This window comes from Epinephelus lanceolatus, chromosome 22 (genome assembly GCF_041903045.1).
Source record: "Epinephelus lanceolatus isolate andai-2023 chromosome 22, ASM4190304v1, whole genome shotgun sequence".
In the NCBI taxonomy this organism is placed as follows: domain Eukaryota; kingdom Metazoa; phylum Chordata; class Actinopteri; order Perciformes; family Serranidae; genus Epinephelus; species Epinephelus lanceolatus.
The window spans coordinates 17,600,001-17,621,151 of record NC_135755.1 but is presented as its reverse complement, the minus strand read 5'-3'; the positions used below and the strand labels follow the sequence as shown (position 1 = coordinate 17,621,151).

The 21,151-nt window shown below is 40.5% G+C and overlaps 1 protein-coding gene and 1 long non-coding RNA gene across 3 annotated transcripts in view; one reads left to right on the top strand and one right to left on the bottom strand.

The window, feature by feature from the left end:
* Positions 1–9: 9 nt before the first annotated feature.
* The window catches only part of LOC117245805 (E3 ubiquitin-protein ligase TRIM47-like), a 27,744-nt gene continuing 6,602 nt past the window's right edge, over positions 10–21,151 (bottom strand). The window contains exons 1-3 of one of the 2 annotated variants that reach the window (XM_033609336.2): positions 12,100–12,211; positions 5,393–6,017; positions 10–2,017 (exon numbers count right to left, since the gene is read on the bottom strand). In XM_033609336.2, the coding sequence (XP_033465227.2) occupies positions 1,745–2,017; positions 5,393–5,977 (858 nt within the window). In that variant the 5' untranslated portion in view covers positions 5,978–6,017; positions 12,100–12,211 and the 3' untranslated portion in view covers positions 10–1,744. Of the gene's footprint in view, positions 2,018–5,392; positions 6,018–12,099; positions 12,212–21,151 lie in introns of those variants that run through there. The other variant, XM_033609337.2, reaches the window with a different exon arrangement.
* Positions 12,444–16,792, top strand: LOC144459949 (uncharacterized). The gene is made up of 2 exons (XR_013488666.1): positions 12,444–12,569; positions 15,703–16,792. It is a non-coding gene; the product is annotated as an uncharacterized LOC144459949 (long non-coding RNA).

Here is a 21,151-nt window from a genome sequence, read left to right as displayed (position 1 = left end):
ACCAAAGTATTGATTTGTGGTATTTTTTATTCAAAAATGCATCTGTGATATGGTTTTGCAAAAATACAGTGTTTTATTCATTTGTGCAAAAATGGAAAAAAAAATAAACATTCAAATGCTGACACATTGTACCGCCTGCAAGCTCATTATCCTTAAAATGAATCACATCATCCAGCCAGGCATAAATTACATTCATTCAATACATTCAAAATGAGTCAGCGGTCACTTCCTGGATCAAGCTGAACCTACTGGATTTAAGCTATTATTATTATTGTCTTTGAGGTTTACTGTTTCTTTAAACATGAATCTGTAAAAGCAAAACTGTGACATTTAGAGAAACACTGTCTAGAGGAGTTATTTGAGAAGCTCAATACTGCTGTCATCTTTGTCCCTTAAATATAAGGCTATGACCAGCAGCCAGTTAGCTTAGCTTAGCACAAAAACTGGAAGGTCTGTGAAAAAGCCAGTGGTGTGTCCAGACTATTTGGCTGGGATGGCCCAAATGGGGCAGAATGCCAGTAATTTACCATTTCTGTCTTCACTACTCATATTTTCTTTATCAACATCACAGTATCTTACATTTTCTTACATTTCTCTGTTTTAAATTGTAATACAGTGCTTTTATACTTTATTCTTTTAGGCCTCGATCAGACAGAGTGCTTTTGCAGCTTGCTGCGTCTTTTTAATTGCTAGGACACCATCAAATCAATTGCAATTTTGCTGTGAAGTGAACTCACAGATCTGTACCTTAAATCTGCATAAAAATATGCACGGGTGCAGGGCACTTGCTCTGGCTCTGATTGAAGGTGAGAGGGTATTCCTGAGTAGTACATTGGTCACAAGGAAACAGATCTGTGTAGGTACATGAGACTGTCAGAAAGAGGAGAAACCACAGGGAGTACCATCAGTTGGTCCAGGAGCTTCGCCTGGATGTTAGGGGATGTACTCATGCTGTGTCTTAACTGCCTGGAAAACATGAGGTCGGGCGCTGGGCGCTACTTTTGTGCCTTTTTTGTGCCAGCTTTCAAGAGCACAGCGGCAGCTTGCGTCTTAAGTTGCTAAGCAACCTTAACAAGCACCATATCATAGTCTATTTACCCGAAAAGTGCAGAGCTGAAAAGTAAACGGTCACAGTACTGATGAAGTACCAACAAAACTTAAATATTTCAGCCTTAGGGCCACCTCCTACCAGGCAGAAGGCTCGTTATAACATAGGATAATGGGGTGGCACCAGGGTTGCCAATTGGATTTCAGGTGTGGCCCAGGCCAATCCTTGGACACGCCCCTGGAGACAGCTAGCCTGGCTCTGTAAGGTCACAAAGTCTCTCCTACACCAATTACTCCCTTCATTAACCAATGTGAAAAAACGACATTACGCCTTTTCGTGAGAGTTTTGTCTCCCAAAATACTGCTTGGCTCTAACTTCCTGGAATCTCTGTTTTGTTGCCTGGCAACAAACAGAATAGAGTGTGTTTATGCTAAACTAAACAAACAGGCTGTAGTCTCGGATTTAATGGACAGATGTGGGGGTCATGTCAGTAAATAAGTGTGTTTCCCAAAATGTCAAACTAATCATTTGAACCAAACACACTGTCCAAGGTATGCTGCATTTAAAGAAAAAAAAAAGAAAAAACGTTATTTCAGTGCTCTTGAAGGTGAATCCTGAACATATTTGTCCAATTGTTAATACGAAGCAGTGTGTAGAAATCTCTGTAGAGGAAGCACAAGAGGCTGCACTGAAGGATCAGTGGTAGTCGTGAAGTGGACTCTCAAGCTTCACGCAGACCTGCAGGAAGTGGAGGTCGTCATCGGTCTGTGAGAGCTGCTCCAGCTCAGTGTTTCTCCTCTGCAGCTCCGAGATTTCTTCCTCCAGCCGTCTGATGAGGTCTTTATTTTGTGCCCATGCCTCTTTTCGATTTTCTCCGCTCAGGTCTGCAGAGAGCTTGATCTTCTCAACTTTACTCAGTCTCTCTTGAATGGCTTGTTGAAGTTTCATTCTTCTCCATTTTAGTTTGAACTATGGGGAAAAAGAACAGTATGTAAGCAGAATTGTTGTGGCATGTGATGAGATGCAGGCACAGTGTAATTAATGGAAATAGAAACCAATGCTAAGCGTCATTGTTGCATTGTTCAATCAGCGTTTTGACTTTGAAGCATATTGTAACCCCGACCACACATCCATCACTGATGTTTAGTCTTCTATTCCTTTGACTACTGATTTACGTCTGAGATTTAGAGACCTTCAACCCACATGCTTTAAAGTTTCTCTGAGTAATTATTTGTGTATTTCCTCCTCCTCCTTGTTTTATAATCATGATGATTGTCAAAATAATTGTGGTATTTTTGTATAAAAATGTGGTGAAATGAGAACATGTTTAAATATTTGTCATCGCAGCGGTTTTTACTGTTTCTCACAATTAAGACCAGATGTTCTCTAAAATTTGAAGGTTACTGTCATAGAAACTATGTTTATGCTTCCCCCTCCGCGTTCTTTTTTTTTTTCCTCTTTCACTTAAATGTAGTGATCAAACACAATTTGTCATTGCGGGAAATCGCTGAAATCTTTTCCTTAGCTCTCAGCTTTTGAAGCACCCTCATAAACACAACAAAATAAACACATGCAAGCAGGTTTCACTTTTGTTTTGTAAAAAGCAGCGTGGAGGTTTCCAGTGTTCTGTTGGTTATTGGTTTAATTTGTTTCCTGAAGTCACATGTTAATGGCAACTTAGGGCCTGTGTCCACATGGTGTGTTTTTCCAGAGTGCCCTGGCTTTTATGTGGTCACTCTGAGCACTTGTACAAGTAGTTCAGAATTTTCGCAGTTGTCACAAAGAAGCTGGGGTTGTCACTGCTGCTCCTTTAGCTACTGTTTATCCTGAGCTGTATGTTATGTCAGTCATAAAATGTCACAACAAAGACAAAAGAGCACATTTGTTAGGGATGAGCGAGAACATCATCTGCATCTGTCTGTATCTTCAACCAACTAAATTATTTGTATCTGTATTTGGAATGGGAGGAATTATAACATGTGGGCGTGGTTTAGAACAAAAGTAGGTTGGGCCTAATCGAAAGTAGTTACTTTAAGCCTGAAATTTATATAGATTAATCAGAAGTTGCAATATTTATAATCTATGAGAAAAGTATTTACAGAATAACCTCAGAATTGGGCTTTAGATGATCCTTTATCACAGGAGTAATAGATTAAACATAGCTACCCAGATTCGGATTTTCCTTTCTCGTGAGTACAGATAATGACACATTTTACTCGTATGATACTTGTGCTCATAAAAATACATTATCTGTACTCTTTTCATCCGAGTATGCGGCTCAACCCTAACAATTGTTGGAGCAGATCAGCCAGACACTGAATGCTGATGGCGAGTGTTGTGCTTTTATGGCAGTATGCTTGTTAGCTTGTAAACTGTATAGTCAACTCTCTGTTAACGTAGCGTTACGTTAGCTACCCAGCTAATGTTAGTGTCAAGATATTGCTGCATAGAAACAAAACCCATCCATTAAAATAAGCACTGAGCTTTCTTTCTCCAGCCAACACATTCTCACACCGGCCTCGTCACATAACGACGTTTCCAAGTCCAGATACAACGTGCAAGGTGCCCTGGGTGCGTTGGTTGTTGGCGTTCTGGGATGCTGTGTCAAGTTCTGCCTGTTACATGCATCTTCTTCTTTCAAAATATACTTCTGTTTTCACAGGAAATTTAATGTTTACATACAGTCTCTTTCAAAATAAAAGCACTACGTTGGCACAACAACACAAATTAATGTTTTTTTTTCTTCCAACAACTAAGGCACATGGTTGGGTTTAGGCAACAATAACACATGGTTGGGTTTACGAAAAAAATGAGTTTGGTTTTATAATCTTATATAGATGTGAACACCACTCTCCCAGGTGAAAGTTGATGTTTGTTGGACCCCTCCCACCCACCTTACTTGGACTCTAGCCGCCTTAACTTTCATCCTTGTCCTGCCATGTTTCCCCTGATGCCGCCAGGCGCCATTACACTATAACGACGACTGGCCGCCTGTCATGCCAATGTTAAAGGACAGCTTTTTTCGGCAGTGTCTGACGCTGCAACCCACTGCCCAAGCGCCTTATTTCAATGACTGAGACCAGGTTGACTCTGCAGGTAACGGTGGCTGGAAAACCAATGAGCAAAACCAGCTAAAAATTTTCAGAGACATTCTTTGAATTTAAAGTTGTGTTTGTACATTGTGGAGCTAAAGTCCACAAAGTTGTCTGCAAGTATCTGTTCTTCGTCAGTTAGCATAGTTTTCACATAACATGCTTGCTAGCATGAGTGCGTCCAGCGGCTTTCTAGGCAGATTTCTAACTGTCTAGCTTTGCAAGTGCAGCTTGATTGGTTAACTTGTACATATATAATATCATACACATATAACCAGTGTTTGGGGTAATGTGTTACAGTAATATATTACTTTTTAGCAGTAATGAAGTATTATAACACATTACCAACAGGATTTGGGGTAATATTATTACATTTACAATGTCACATAATGCGTTGCCACCCAAAATAAACTATTGTTTTCATTTTTCATTCATCCACACTGCTCCACTTTCACCACTGCACCATCAGAAAAAAAACCCACCCCTGAAGGTTGCTGCATGTTGACATGTCAATTATTATACACTACATTACAGTAGGTTGCCGGTGATTGCATGTGTTATCATGTCCAGGGTATTTCCATTCATATACCTACACTATATCCCATTCTACTTGATTCTGCTGATATAACTTGTAGTTTTTTTGTCAATAAAACGCAGGGTGCATCCCAAAACGGCAATACTGTTATGTTATTTACACGATGTGATCATATGTTTGATATGAAATCAACGTAAAACAGCTGCTTGACTTAAATATTGTGGCTTTGCCATTTCAATGGTTAAATGCTGTTTTATACATGTGTTAAAACCGTAGCTCACGCCGTTACAATTAGCACTCACATACACTTTAACTGTAAAATTGGACAGTGTCCACTTTTGGTTTAACTCCTCAAGACTTGTTTTCTCTAGAAAAGTTTAAGTGGCATATGATAGCAGACACATTTAGGGTGTAAGGTGAAAGAGTTAAAAGTGAAAAATGTTATATTTATGGCCACTCTGACCGTGTAAAGTTGTTGAAACTGTGTGTTTTATTGCTTAGAAATGTTTTGTTAATGGAATTATTATTTATTCTCTCAAAACTTACATAGTCTAAATCTGATACAACTGATACATTTCCTCAACTTTAAATAAGTTGCAAAGTCCAGTGTTTGGGCTGACAACATTACTGTCTGAGCAAAGTAACACACTAATGTTGCTAGTCATACACAAACACAACTTAAATGTTTCCTGGTGTGGTGCTTTTATTAGACTTTACCTTCCTCTTTGTAGCTTCCTTGTTGACAGATATAATGTGATGGCCCCTGTGCTCTGTCTGGGCACACACGTCACAGACGCACGTTCGATCGCTCCTGCAGAACCTGTTTAACTGCTTCCCATGCAGTCGACACACAGAGTCCTCCAGGTTCTTCACCACACTGATCAGAAGATGGCGCCCAAGATCTTCGCTCTGGTAATGAGGCTCCAGATGAGCGGCACAGTATGATCCCAGGCACTTCAGGCAGGACTTTACTGCTCTACGCTTCACTGGGCAGAAATCACAGGGAACCTCTCCGGCTTTTAAAGGCACGGCTGCTTCCTCGGTCGTGGCACCAGCATGTAGTGTTTGGTCTGTTTTGAGCTGTGGCCTGGTGGGAAAAAAGGCCTTGCAGAGGGGGCACTGACAGGCCCCATTGATCCTCCAGTATTCACCGATACAGCCCAGGCAGAAGCAGTGTCCACAGGGGAGGGAAGCAGGTCTGGTGAACTCATCCAGACAGATGCAGCACTTAGGAGGCTCTGACATGAGGTCAAATGTCTGAGTGAAACCTGTGGTTTGCTTTTGTGCTGTGTCAGCATGCATAGATGATGGTGTCTTCCATTGGTTGCTGGATACTGTATATCTGCACAGAAAACAAAGACTTGTATTAGTACACACACGAATTACAGTATCTCAAGAGCTAATGAGAAATCAACTCAAATAAACAACTACAATAAATACATAATGCAAGAAGATGGTATGTGCAAACCAAGTCTGCAAATTTTAGCTTCTTTTTTCTTTTTGCACAGTGCTTTAGCCTTTTCATTTTCTCTCACTCTAATGCTCTTCACATACACTCCTCTCATAAGACGTGATTTTGCCAAGTAGGACATGCTCCTGGATCGGGAACTGCCCATTGGTCCGACAGCCCATTGGTTCGACATCCCATTGTTCCGACCATATTAAACCCATTGTTCTGAAGTCCATTCCGAAATCATCATGATGCGCTGTGGTTAAGGTCTGGTTAGGTTTAGGCACAAAAACCACTGGTTAGGGTCAGGAAAAGATCATGGTGTGGGTTAAAATGAAAAAGAAAGTGGCAAACACATAAGCCGTGAGCCTGCTTCGCCTCAAGCCTTTCTCAGCTAACCCAGAGCCGGTCACGGCGCACCATCAAGGCAGAAATACGCCCCCCGGGAGCCATTCAGTGCCACGGACCATCGCACCAATGGGCTGTCGGACCAATGACATGGACCCCCTGGATCAACATCCCACGCTAACGTTCCTGGACCAGCATTGCGATCGACCAATCATACCAAAGTTAATACAACTGAACAAGTTTTCTTCAGCAACACTGAACAAAAACCATGAAAACTTTTGCAGGGTTAGCGAGATAACTTGCTAACTGGGTATGCTCTGCTAACAAGGAAGCTTGCTAATAGGCTAAAATATTGTTCATTGACAAAGACTAAGGATAATGTAATTTTTTAGTTGCAAATTCCTGCAGTTAACACATTTTCCCTCCTTTGTTCCACCTTGATCCTGGATAGATTTGGTTAGGTTTATCCAGGATCATCATCATCATCATCATCATCATCATCATCATCATCATCATCATCATCATCATCATCATCATCATCATCACCACCACCATCATCATCATCATCATCACCACCACCACCATCATCATCATCATCATCATCATCATCATCATCATCATCATCATCATCATCATCATCATCATCATCACCACCACCATCATCATCATCATCATCATCACCACCACCACCATCATCATCATCATCATCATCACCATCATCACCACCATCATCATCATCATCATCATCACCATCATCACCACCACCATCATCATCATCACCATCATCACCATCACCACCACCATCATCATCATCACCATCATCATCATCATCATCATCATCATCATCATCATCATCATCATCATCATCATCATCATCATCATCATCATCATCATCATCATCATCATCATCATCATCATCATCATCACCACCACCACCATCATCATCACCACCACCATCATCGTGTTGATTCTAGATCAATTGTATATGTCAACATTAGCAATGACGCTTTGGATCAACATCAGTGATTCTATTCAGGATCGACAATGATGGTCGAGATCAAACAAATTATCCAGGATCAACATTATGGAGATGGTCCTGTATCAGTATAAACATAGTATTCAGGTTCAACATGGCAAAGATGTCCCTAGAGCAAACAATTTATGCAGGATCAACACAGGATACTCCTGTGTCAATTAAAAATGATCCTGGTTCCTGGATTAACCTAAACAAATTAAGCAGGATTAAGATGATGACGATGACGATGGTTCTAGATCAACAAACATATATCCAGGGTCAGCATGGCAGTGATGGTCCTGGATCAACACAAGCATTGCAATCTTGCCAAAAATAGTTTTTAATATGCTATTAAAAAGAGGGAAAATGTGTCCTTGACAGGTCTTTGAAACTGTAAAATGACATCATTTTTACTCTTAATGTTAATGAACAATATCTTAGCCTATTGGCAATCTTACTTGTTAGCATGGCCTACGTAGTTAGCGAGCTAACTTGCTAATGTTGTAGTCTATCGGCAAGTTTACTCATTAGTTTAGCCTACCTAGTTAGGGAGCTTACTTCCTAATGTTGTAGTCTATTGGCAAGTTTACTCAATAGTTGAGCCTACCTAGTTAGCGAACTTACTTGCTAATATTCCAGTCTATCAGCAAGTTTACTCATTAGTTTAGCCTACCTAGTTAGCAAGATAATTCGCTAACCCTGCAGTAGCCTACAAGGTTTTTGTACAGTGTTGCTGAGGATTTTGTTGAGTTGTATTAACTTGAATTTGGAAAATTAGGTTAGCTCTGAAGGAGCGCAAAGGAATTTTGAAAGAAGCACCGCAGCAGCATGCTGATGATGTCAGAGGGCTGTGATTGGTTGATTGCAAAGTTGGTCCTGGAACGCAGTGTGGGATGTTGATCCAGGAACATGTTCTACTTGGTAAAAATCGTGCCACTCCACTCCACGATACCTATCTCTGACTGGCTGTTAACATTAGATCTTTGGATAATTCTCCCTTGCCTTCAGTTTTGTTGGCCCTAGGTGGCCGCCCCCCCACTGGGTAGCGCCCTAGGCTTCTGCCTACATCGCCTATTGGAAGGCTTGTCTATTGTTTAATGCTTTATATTTCTGATGCTGCCTCAACTGCTTATATCATCAAGTGCCAAGGGAGGATGACTGTAAATGGTTAGAGTGTAAGTCATATACAGTTGTATTAGTGGATAAGTGTTCTGTCTAAAGGATCTCACAGCAGCTAGGCATCAACATAACCACAACACCGACCTCTCTAACCTTTCTCTTCTTTTTGGCTGACATACAGTACTAACAAACTACTTAACCAGATGTTTGTGTGTTTGTATGTGTCGAGAATCAGTGACTCATCCGCACATCATTTCCCACATTCAGGATCGGATCTCACTAAAAAGCCGACTGAACCACTGAAGACGACTGAAATGAGTATGATATATTAAACAGAAGAACCACAAACAGGCGCTGTCTCTGAAGAAAATATACCAGAGGCGATCCTAGTGAAGGAAAACAACTGAGGTCAAACATCCACATAGTCTGCTGATCCTTCTTCTTCTAAGGCTACAACCGTAGAAAGTGAGAACGAGCTCTGACTGGTTGTTACCCCGCTGACAGTGAGGAATGGGTTTTCTGCACAAAGGCTTCTGTCTGGATGTCAGGAGTACCAGGAAAGTATGGAAGGCTGTGGTGAAAGACCTGCAGAAGTTCTGCAGTGAGAGGCTACTGTAATCTTTGATGTTATTACAGGATCAAGTCGAGGATGCAGCATTGTCCAGTCTTCACAGGCCCACATTAAGGAGCAGAGGAAGTCTTCCTCCTGCATATTGTGGAAAGATGTGGTACATTTCCCTGTTTGTACTCACATACTTTTACTTAAGGACCAATGCAGAGCTTTTACTAGTAAGACTATTTTTCCAGTTTGGTATAAGTACTTTTACTTAAGTAAATGATTTGAATACTTCCTCCACTACTGCTGCTGTCACGGCATTTATACAGCACTCCACTCCAGTACTGTCCAAATCAGGCAAACAGTTACTGAAATATAGCCTACATAGGTGATTATGCTAACCAATGCTAATGATGCAAATTCCCCAACGTATGCAAGTTAGCGTTCGCCAGTTTCTAAATGCTGGGGACCCATTCTGTACATTTCTAACATAAAACTTTGGGGAACTCAACACTTCCAGGTTCACATTGCTGGTAAGTTGATTCTCTGGAAGGCTGGTGACTGAAAATTATGTTTTCCCTGTGAGGTAGGCTATGGTGACAAATTTAAGCCTAAGCAAGTGTAATTTTCAAGATAGAAAGGTCAACTTGGGTTGAAATTGGGAGGTTGTCTATGTACAAGTGAAGCAGTGATATTAAACACAAAGTGATGAAAAATGACAAGGGACAGTTACTTTTTGTTTTTCTTTGGGGGGGATGTTATGTGTGATATTTTGAAATAAAATGGCAGCAAGCCCCACAATCTTATTTTGCTACTTCCCTCTTTGTGTCAGGATACTCCTTGCCAAATTTCATACTTGTATGACTATTTACGCCATCGTAGTGCCCTGATATTACATCATTTCGCCAGAAGCATGTTTTGGGCCCCCTGAGACCCAGTGACCCTGAGTTAGGGGTCCTCGTCATTTGGCCTATGATGGCCCAAGGTCTAGGCCAACAGGAAATACTAATGGAAAACAAAGGCAGCAGAAAACATCATGAGGGGTGGACCTGGCTCCTGGCCTAAAGTGTTTTGTCATCGCTGGGTTTTTGATTTTCCTGTAACGTCAGCACTGACACTCTGGAAACCACATTTAAACAGTATGTTTATTGCACTACGACAGAGGTTTTTCTTCTTCTTACAGCCTAATCTGGTGGCATCTCTCCAGTCTTGGCCCTGTGCCAGAGTCTTTACACAGCACAACACAGCACCTGCCCTTATATAGTGTCTAGGGGGCGTTACCCCTGCTAAAATTATTCAGTACATCTAGGTAAGAGCAGGTTTGGATGCTTGAGAACGTTTTTTTACATGTGAGGTGACTTCTTTTATATTTTCTCTGACCAGAAAATTAAGAGAAAATGTAATAGAAATTCAACAGAATGATGCTACATGAGGCTCATTTTACTTGACGAGACGAGACGATGTGAGACGCTATGAGACGAGACGAAACGATACGAATGTGGCCTGGACTTTGGAGCTTAAAGGGATAATGCACCCAAAAATGAAAATTCAGCCATTATCTACTCACCCATATGCCGAGGGAGGCTCAGGTGAAGTTTTAGAGTAATCACAACACTTGTGGAGATCCCAGGGGAGAGGGGGTAGCAGCACAACTCCACCTAATGGAGGCTTATGGCGCCCCAGATTCCAACGTCCAAAAATACATAATTGAAACCACAAAATATCTCCTCACTGCTTGTCCGTAGTGATCCAAGTGTCCTGAAGCCCCAACATAAAAAGTTGTGCATGGAGCACGGTTCACAGAGAGGCAATTAGAGCTGCAGGCTACAATGAGGCTAAAAACAGAGTTCAAATGACATTTTTTCAAATAACTTTTTATGTCGGGGCCTTAGGACACTTGGATCGCTACGGACGAGCAGTATGGAGATATTTTGTGGTTTCAATTATGTGTTTTTGGACGTTTGATTCTGGGGCGCCATAAGCCTCCATTAGGTGAAGTTGTGTTGCTACCCCCTCTCCCCTGGGATCTCCACAAGTGATGTGAAGACTCTAAAACGTCACCTGAGCCTCCCTCGGCATATGGGTGAGTAGATAATGGCTGAATTTTCATTTTTGGGTGCACTATCCCTTTAATACTTAATCTTAATTGAGGTTGGCACAAATTCACTTTTAAAACTGTTCAGTTTAAATTTGGGCATCCTGTATTATCTGCCAGAACACACACACACACACACACACACACACACACACACACACACACACACACACACACTTAAGTAGGTTGTAATTGTTTGCAGAGATTAAATACGTACATCCTTATCAGGGCCAAAATTAACACAGGAGGGAGTGAGAGTAGATTACATAGAAATAAAGAAATCAATAAATATATGTATGTATATATATTATAAGTATTGCTTGTCCATTTATGGTGGGAAGTAACTCATTCGACTAGTACAAGCCATAACACCTGAAACAAACAACCTCCCACCTCGGAGGATTAGTCACAGGCTGGCATCATTTCAGAGGAGTGATGAGGATCCTTCGTCAGAGCCATGTGGCAATTTCAAAATGTTTTCACATCCCCTTGCCAGTCAGAATCAAAATTCTGATAAAAGATGAATTTAAGATAACTAGTTGACTGCTGCATTTATAAGAAAAACACACAGTAAAAGTATTCACTATAAGAATATATTCCTGGTAGTGGATTTATGTTTTGCCAGTTTGTCAGTGGCTAAAAGTTAAACTAACTTACACATAACTTACACGAACTAGGCTATAAACAGTGTGACAAAGTTCTAATTTAATAATAAGCACACAGCCTGTCACTTCCATCTGACAACAATCAAAACTTTCCTTATAAATGCTGGAGCTATATTGAAGATGATCTCATTTATTCCACAACAGAACCTTAGAATTAAATTATAAAACTCTCATACCTGTCTTGTGCAACTTCCTGTAGCAGCTTGTCTGTCCTAAGGCTCTGACAGTGTTGTGTTGTGTTGTACTCTGTTCCTCCTGTGTGACACGCTTATCTCTGCTGGGAAAGAGGGCGGCTCTGTTGGACTGTGTCATTTGGTAATTTCCAGGATGCTTATAAACTGTATACACTGTAGTGTAAACCCAAACAGTACGACTAACTCATGAGTATTATGGGTACAGAAATTAAAAAGCAGCTAATAAGTTAACCTAATAATAAACTACTGAGTTATCTGACCTAGTAATGCTGTTTTTATTTTCTGTGAATCAATGCTTTTGAGTGAATATTGATTTCTGATAACTTCAAGACTGACGGACGCAGCGTCGACGTCATACGTCACGACGTCGCGGCTCTAACCGACGTTCACAGAAAAATCTATCCAACATGGCGGCCCTCGCCTGCAACAGGAGTCCACAGTTGGTGCACCTTGTAAGTAAACAAACAAACAAGCGTGTTGCAGTATTGCACGGTAATAATATTAAAGTGAATAAAATGTAAGATAGTTAGACTGCGTTGTTTATTCGGGGTAACGTTGCTCAGAGCTTCGCGCATAGTTTTTTTGAATAGCGTCGCGTCACTGCCTGATGACATCAATGTAACGTCCAAGCAGTGCCATAATGCTAACGTTTTTATTCCGCTTCTGAACTCCTATTTCTACAGGTTTTAAGTGTGTTCCTGTCGTTTATACAAAGCGCCTGCGTACACCTGAATGAACTAACATTAGTGGTTATCATTAGCTGTCACTTTTACCTACCACAAAGGTTTAAATACACGAACATGGAAGTTTACAGAATGCTAAGTTGCAGCACACCTGGTTCATCACTGTGAATATTACTCCACCATTTCCATGGCAACGTTGTAACTGTTAGAGCAAGGCTACGGAACTGCTACAAAATGGATGGTTTCCTTGTTAATTTAAATGTTTATGGTGAACTTAGTGTAATGAATGGTTGGAAGAAGATGAGGCAGCAGCTGCTGTTGCTTTGGTACATGTAACAGGGCCAATTATACAGCAGTAATATGTGTAATAAAGTCAGGAGTACATTAAGTATTATACTGACACTAAATTTGTTTCAGTTGTCATTACCTGACACACTTAGGCCTCCATTGTCACTCTGTGGAACGTTTGATACTCCTCTCCCCTTTTGCTGTTGTACTTCATGGGAGAGGTAAGTGTTTTAGCGCTGTTGAGCTATGTTTATTTTATGCTAACATAATCCTGCTTGAGGTCATATGGTTACATCCGGAGGATTTTGTTTTCACGTCTTGTTGTCAGGAATAAACGTAGATCGCCTCCCAAAAATATCCATAGTCTGCGTCTGTTTATATCAACACCAGAGTCCACCAGTTACATACACTTTGGACACACACATGCTCTATATGTTTTCATGTATGTGGGCTACAATCTACAGAAAAACTTTTCACAATCCTGAAAATATGATATATCCTAATATGCAGCTGAAATACAAGCACACGGGAAGTCAGCATTTATTAAACTTTGTCCTGTATTTCAAATAACCTGAAAAGCTGGTTAGCAAAAAGCTACCTAAATATGGGTTATTAGGATATTGTATGAATAAATGATCCAGATACAGATGATACAGCTGCACAACATGTAAATGAAAAATGATGTATAATAAATAGCAGGGCTGTACGTTAACTTCTTGCACACAGCCCTGGAGCTACAGAGGTTTAAAGGTTTGCAGCACAGGACACAAAAATATAACATGAGTATAAAAGTATCAAGGAGGCCTAAATCCATTGTAGTTTGGAACAATTAAAAATCCTTGTAGGGGAGCTAAAAGTAATTTTCTGTGGTCTTTCAAATGAGTCTAGTGCTAGGAGATGATTTAAATATTTTTATTTATTTAGGCTATTAATTTTATTCATGTAAAAATACATGTTAAGATTGTGGACGTCAGAGCTAAGTCTGTATGTGAAGGGAAAAAAAATCAGCAGGCATGTTAGTTGTAACAAGACTGAGCTAGCAAAGCAGTTTTGTGTTATGGGGTATTTATATAGTTTGGGAAACCCGACAATCTCTATACAGTATTATGGTCATGTTAGCTGGTGGACTCAACGGGGATAATACAAGGACAGTTGCTAGGTTGTTACTACGGTTTGACCTGTATAATATTATCCAATAGAATACCTACTGATAAACATTCCTGTTGGATGGTGACCTTGAGTACAGTCACCTCCGTTGTGAACCCTCTGATCAAACAAATTATCCAGGATCAACATTATGGAGATGGTCCTGTATCAGTATAAACATAGTATTCAGGTTCAACATGGCAAAGATGTCCCTAGAGCAAACAATTTATGCAGGATCAACACAGGATACTCCTGTGTCAATTAAAAATGATCCTGGTTCCTGGATTAACCTAAACAAATTAAGCAGGATTAAGATGATGACGATGACGATGGTTCTAGATCAACAAACATATATCCAGGGTCAGCATGGCAGTGATGGTCCTGGATCAACACAAGCATTGCAATCTTGCCAAAAATAGTTTTTAATATGCTATTAAAAAGAGGGAAAATGTGTCCTTGACAGGTCTTTGAAACTGTAAAATGACATCATTTTTACTCTTAATGTTAATGAACAATATCTTAGCCTATTGGCAATCTTACTTGTTAGCATGGCCTACGTAGTTAGCGAGCTAACTTGCTAATGTTGTAGTCTATCGGCAAGTTTACTCATTAGTTTAGCCTACCTAGTTAGGGAGCTTACTTCCTAATGTTGTAGTCTATTGGCAAGTTTACTCAATAGTTGAGCCTACCTAGTTAGCGAACTTACTTGCTAATATTCCAGTCTATCAGCAAGTTTACTCATTAGTTTAGCCTACCTAGTTAGCAAGATAATTCGCTAACCCTGCAGTAGCCTACAAGGTTTTTGTACAGTGTTGCTGAGGATTTTGTTGAGTTGTATTAACTTGAATTTGGAAAATTAGGTTAGCTCTGAAGGAGCGCAAAGGAATTTTGAAAGAAGCACCGCAGCAGCATGCTGATGATGTCAGAGGGCTGTGATTGGTTGATTGCAAAGTTGGTCCTGGAACGCAGTGTGGGATGTTGATCCAGGAACATGTTCTACTTGGTAAAAATCGTGCCACTCCACTCCACGATACCTATCTCTGACTGGCTGTTAACATTAGATCTTTGGATAATTCTCCCTTGCCTTCAGTTTTGTTGGCCCTAGGTGGCCGCCCCCCCACTGGGTAGCGCCCTAGGCTTCTGCCTACATCGCCTATTGGAAGGCTTGTCTATTGTTTAATGCTTTATATTTCTGATGCTGCCTCAACTGCTTATATCATCAAGTGCCAAGGGAGGATGACTGTAAATGGTTAGAGTGTAAGTCATATACAGTTGTATTAGTGGATAAGTGTTCTGTCTAAAGGATCTCACAGCAGCTAGGCATCAACATAACCACAACACCGACCTCTCTAACCTTTCTCTTCTTTTTGGCTGACATACAGTACTAACAAACTACTTAACCAGATGTTTGTGTGTTTGTATGTGTCGAGAATCAGTGACTCATCCGCACATCATTTCCCACATTCAGGATCGGATCTCACTAAAAAGCCGACTGAACCACTGAAGACGACTGAAATGAGTATGATATATTAAACAGAAGAACCACAAACAGGCGCTGTCTCTGAAGAAAATATACCAGAGGCGATCCTAGTGAAGGAAAACAACTGAGGTCAAACATCCACATAGTCTGCTGATCCTTCTTCTTCTAAGGCTACAACCGTAGAAAGTGAGAACGAGCTCTGACTGGTTGTTACCCCGCTGACAGTGAGGAATGGGTTTTCTGCACAAAGGCTTCTGTCTGGATGTCAGGAGTACCAGGAAAGTATGGAAGGCTGTGGTGAAAGACCTGCAGAAGTTCTGCAGTGAGAGGCTACTGTAATCTTTGATGTTATTACAGGATCAAGTCGAGGATGCAGCATTGTCCAGTCTTCACAGGCCCACATTAAGGAGCAGAGGAAGTCTTCCTCCTGCATATTGTGGAAAGATGTGGTACATTTCCCTGTTTGTACTCACATACTTTTACTTAAGGACCAATGCAGAGCTTTTACTAGTAAGACTATTTTTCCAGTTTGGTATAAGTACTTTTACTTAAGTAAATGATTTGAATACTTCCTCCACTACTGCTGCTGTCACGGCATTTATACAGCACTCCACTCCAGTACTGTCCAAATCAGGCAAACAGTTACTGAAATATAGCCTACATAGGTGATTATGCTAACCAATGCTAATGATGCAAATTCCCCAACGTATGCAAGTTAGCGTTCGCCAGTTTCTAAATGCTGGGGACCCATTCTGTACATTTCTAACATAAAACTTTGGGGAACTCAACACTTCCAGGTTCACATTGCTGGTAAGTTGATTCTCTGGAAGGCTGGTGACTGAAAATTATGTTTTCCCTGTGAGGTAGGCTATGGTGACAAATTTAAGCCTAAGCAAGTGTAATTTTCAAGATAGAAAGGTCAACTTGGGTTGAAATTGGGAGGTTGTCTATGTACAAGTGAAGCAGTGATATTAAACACAAAGTGATGAAAAATGACAAGGGACAGTTACTTTTTGTTTTTCTTTGGGGGGGATGTTATGTGTGATATTTTGAAATAAAATGGCAGCAAGCCCCACAATCTTATTTTGCTACTTCCCTCTTTGTGTCAGGATACTCCTTGCCAAATTTCATACTTGTATGACTATTTACGCCATCGTAGTGCCCTGATATTACATCATTTCGCCAGAAGCATGTTTTGGGCCCCCTGAGACCCAGTGACCCTGAGTTAGGGGTCCTCGTCATTTGGCCTATGATGGCCCAAGGTCTAGGCCAACAGGAAATACTAATGGAAAACAAAGGCAGCAGAAAACATCATGAGGGGTGGACCTGGCTCCTGGCCTAAAGTGTTTTGTCATCGCTGGGTTTTTGATTTTCCTGTAACGTCAGCACTGACACTCTGGAAACCACATTTAAACAGTATGTTTATTGCACTACGACAGAGGTTTTTCTTCTTCTTACAGCCTAATCTGGTGGCATCTCTCCAGTCTTGGCCCTGTGCCAGAGTCTTTACACAGCACAACACAGCACCTGCCCTTATATAGTGTCTAGGGGGCGTTACCCCTGCTAAAATTATTCAGTACATCTAGGTAAGAGCAGGTTTGGATGCTTGAGAACGTTTTTTTACATGTGAGGTGACTTCTTTTATATTTTCTCTGACCAGAAAATTAAGAGAAAATGTAATAGAAATTCAACAGAATGATGCTACATGAGGCTCATTTTACTTGACGAGACGAGACGATGTGAGACGCTATGAGACGAGACGAAACGATACGAATGTGGCCTGGACTTTGGAGCTTAAAGGGATAATGCACCCAAAAATGAAAATTCAGCCATTATCTACTCACCCATATGCCGAGGGAGGCTCAGGTGAAGTTTTAGAGTAATCACAACACTTGTGGAGATCCCAGGGGAGAGGGGGTAGCAGCACAACTCCACCTAATGGAGGCTTATGGCGCCCCAGATTCCAACGTCCAAAAATACATAATTGAAACCACAAAATATCTCCTCACTGCTTGTCCGTAGTGATCCAAGTGTCCTGAAGCCCCAACATAAAAAGTTGTGCATGGAGCACGGTTCACAGAGAGGCAATTAGAGCTGCAGGCTACAATGAGGCTAAAAACAGAGTTCAAATGACATTTTTTCAAATAACTTTTTATGTCGGGGCCTTAGGACACTTGGATCGCTACGGACGAGCAGTATGGAGATATTTTGTGGTTTCAATTATGTGTTTTTGGACGTTTGATTCTGGGGCGCCATAAGCCTCCATTAGGTGAAGTTGTGTTGCTACCCCCTCTCCCCTGGGATCTCCACAAGTGATGTGAAGACTCTAAAACGTCACCTGAGCCTCCCTCGGCATATGGGTGAGTAGATAATGGCTGAATTTTCATTTTTGGGTGCACTATCCCTTTAATACTTAATCTTAATTGAGGTTGGCACAAATTCACTTTTAAAACTGTTCAGTTTAAATTTGGGCATCCTGTATTATCTGCCAGAACACACACACACACACACACACACACACACACACACACACACACACACACACACACACACACTTAAGTAGGTTGTAATTGTTTGCAGAGATTAAATACGTACATCCTTATCAGGGCCAAAATTAACACAGGAGGGAGTGAGAGTAGATTACATAGAAATAAAGAAATCAATAAATATATGTATGTATATATATTATAAGTATTGCTTGTCCATTTATGGTGGGAAGTAACTCATTCGACTAGTACAAGCCATAACACCTGAAACAAACAACCTCCCACCTCGGAGGATTAGTCACAGGCTGGCATCATTTCAGAGGAGTGATGAGGATCCTTCGTCAGAGCCATGTGGCAATTTCAAAATGTTTTCACATCCCCTTGCCAGTCAGAATCAAAATTCTGATAAAAGATGAATTTAAGATAACTAGTTGACTGCTGCATTTATAAGAAAAACACACAGTAAAAGTATTCACTATAAGAATATATTCCTGGTAGTGGATTTATGTTTTGCCAGTTTGTCAGTGGCTAAAAGTTAAACTAACTTACACATAACTTACACGAACTAGGCTATAAACAGTGTGACAAAGTTCTAATTTAATAATAAGCACACAGCCTGTCACTTCCATCTGACAACAATCAAAACTTTCCTTATAAATGCTGGAGCTATATTGAAGATGATCTCATTTATTCCACAACAGAACCTTAGAATTAAATTATAAAACTCTCATACCTGTCTTGTGCAACTTCCTGTAGCAGCTTGTCTGTCCTAAGGCTCTGACAGTGTTGTGTTGTGTTGTACTCTGTTCCTCCTGTGTGACACGCTTATCTCTGCTGGGAAAGAGGGCGGCTCTGTTGGACTGTGTCATTTGGTAATTTCCAGGATGCTTATAAACTGTATACACTGTAGTGTAAACCCAAACAGTACGACTAACTCATGAGTATTATGGGTACAGAAATTAAAAAGCAGCTAATAAGTTAACCTAATAATAAACTACTGAGTTATCTGACCTAGTAATGCTGTTTTTATTTTCTGTGAATCAATGCTTTTGAGTGAATATTGATTTCTGATAACTTCAAGACTGACGGACGCAGCGTCGACGTCATACGTCACGACGTCGCGGCTCTAACCGACGTTCACAGAAAAATCTATCCAACATGGCGGCCCTCGCCTGCAACAGGAGTCCACAGTTGGTGCACCTTGTAAGTAAACAAACAAACAAGCGTGTTGCAGTATTGCACGGTAATAATATTAAAGTGAATAAAATGTAAGATAGTTAGACTGCGTTGTTTATTCGGGGTAACGTTGCTCAGAGCTTCGCGCATAGTTTTTTTGAATAGCGTCGCGTCACTGCCTGATGACATCAATGTAACGTCCAAGCAGTGCCATAATGCTAACGTTTTTATTCCGCTTCTGAACTCCTATTTCTACAGGTTTTAAGTGTGTTCCTGTCGTTTATACAAAGCGCCTGCGTACACCTGAATGAACTAACATTAGTGGTTATCATTAGCTGTCACTTTTACCTACCACAAAGGTTTAAATACACGAACATGGAAGTTTACAGAATGCTAAGTTGCAGCACACCTGGTTCATCACTGTGAATATTACTCCACCATTTCCATGGCAACGTTGTAACTGTTAGAGCAAGGCTACGGAACTGCTACAAAATGGATGGTTTCCTTGTTAATTTAAATGTTTATGGTGAACTTAGTGTAATGAATGGTTGGAAGAAGATGAGGCAGCAGCTGCTGTTGCTTTGGTACATGTAACAGGGCCAATTATACAGCAGTAATATGTGTAATAAAGTCAGGTGTACATTAAGTATTATACTGACACTAAATTTGTTTCAGTTGTCATTACCTGACACACTTAGGCCTCCATTGTCACTCTGTGGAACGTTTGATACTCCTCTCCCCTTTTGCTGTTGTACTTCATGGGAGAGGTAAGTGTTTTAGCGCTGTTGAGCTATGTTTATTTTATGCTAACATAATCCTGCTTGAGGTCATATGGTTACATCCGGAGGATTTTGTTTTCACGTCTTGTTGTCAGGAATAAACGTAGATCGCCTCCCAAAAATATCCATAGTCTGCGTCTGTTTATATCAACACCAGAGTCCACCAGTTACATACACTTTGGACACACACATGCTCTATATGTTTTCATGTATGTGGGCTACAATCTACAGAAAAACTTTTCACAATCCTGAAAATATGATATATCCTAATATGCAGCTGAAATACAAGCACACGGGAAGTCAGCATTTATTAAACTTTGTCCTGTATTTCAAATAACCTGAAAAGCTGGTTAGCAAAAAGCTACCTAAATATGGGTTATTAGGATATTGTATGAATAAATGATCCAGATACAGATGATACAGCTGCACAACATGTAAATGAAAAATGATGTATAATAAATAGCAGGGCTGTACGTTAACTTCTTGCACACAGCCCTGGAGCTACAGAGGTTTAAAGGTTTGCAGCACAGGACACAAAAATATAACATGAGTATAAAAGTATCAAGGAGGCCTAAATCCATTGTAGTTTGGAACAATTAAAAATCCTTGTAGGGGAGCTAAAAGTAATTTTCTGTGGTCTTTCAAATGAGTCTAGTGCTAGGAGATGATTTAAATATTTTTATTTATTTAGGCTATTAATTTTATTCATGTAAAAATACATGTTAAGATTGTGGACGTCAGAGCTAAGTCTGTATGTGAAGGGAAAAAAAATCAGCAGGCATGTTAGTTGTAACAAGACTGAGCTAGCAAAGCAGTTTTGTGTTATGGGGTATTTATATAGTTTGGGAAACCCGACAATCTCTATACAGTATTATGGTCATGTTAGCTGGTGGACTCAACGGGGATAATACAAGGACAGTTGCTAGGTTGTTACTACGGTTTGACCTGTATAATATTATCCAATAGAATACCTACTGATAAACATTCCTGTTGGAT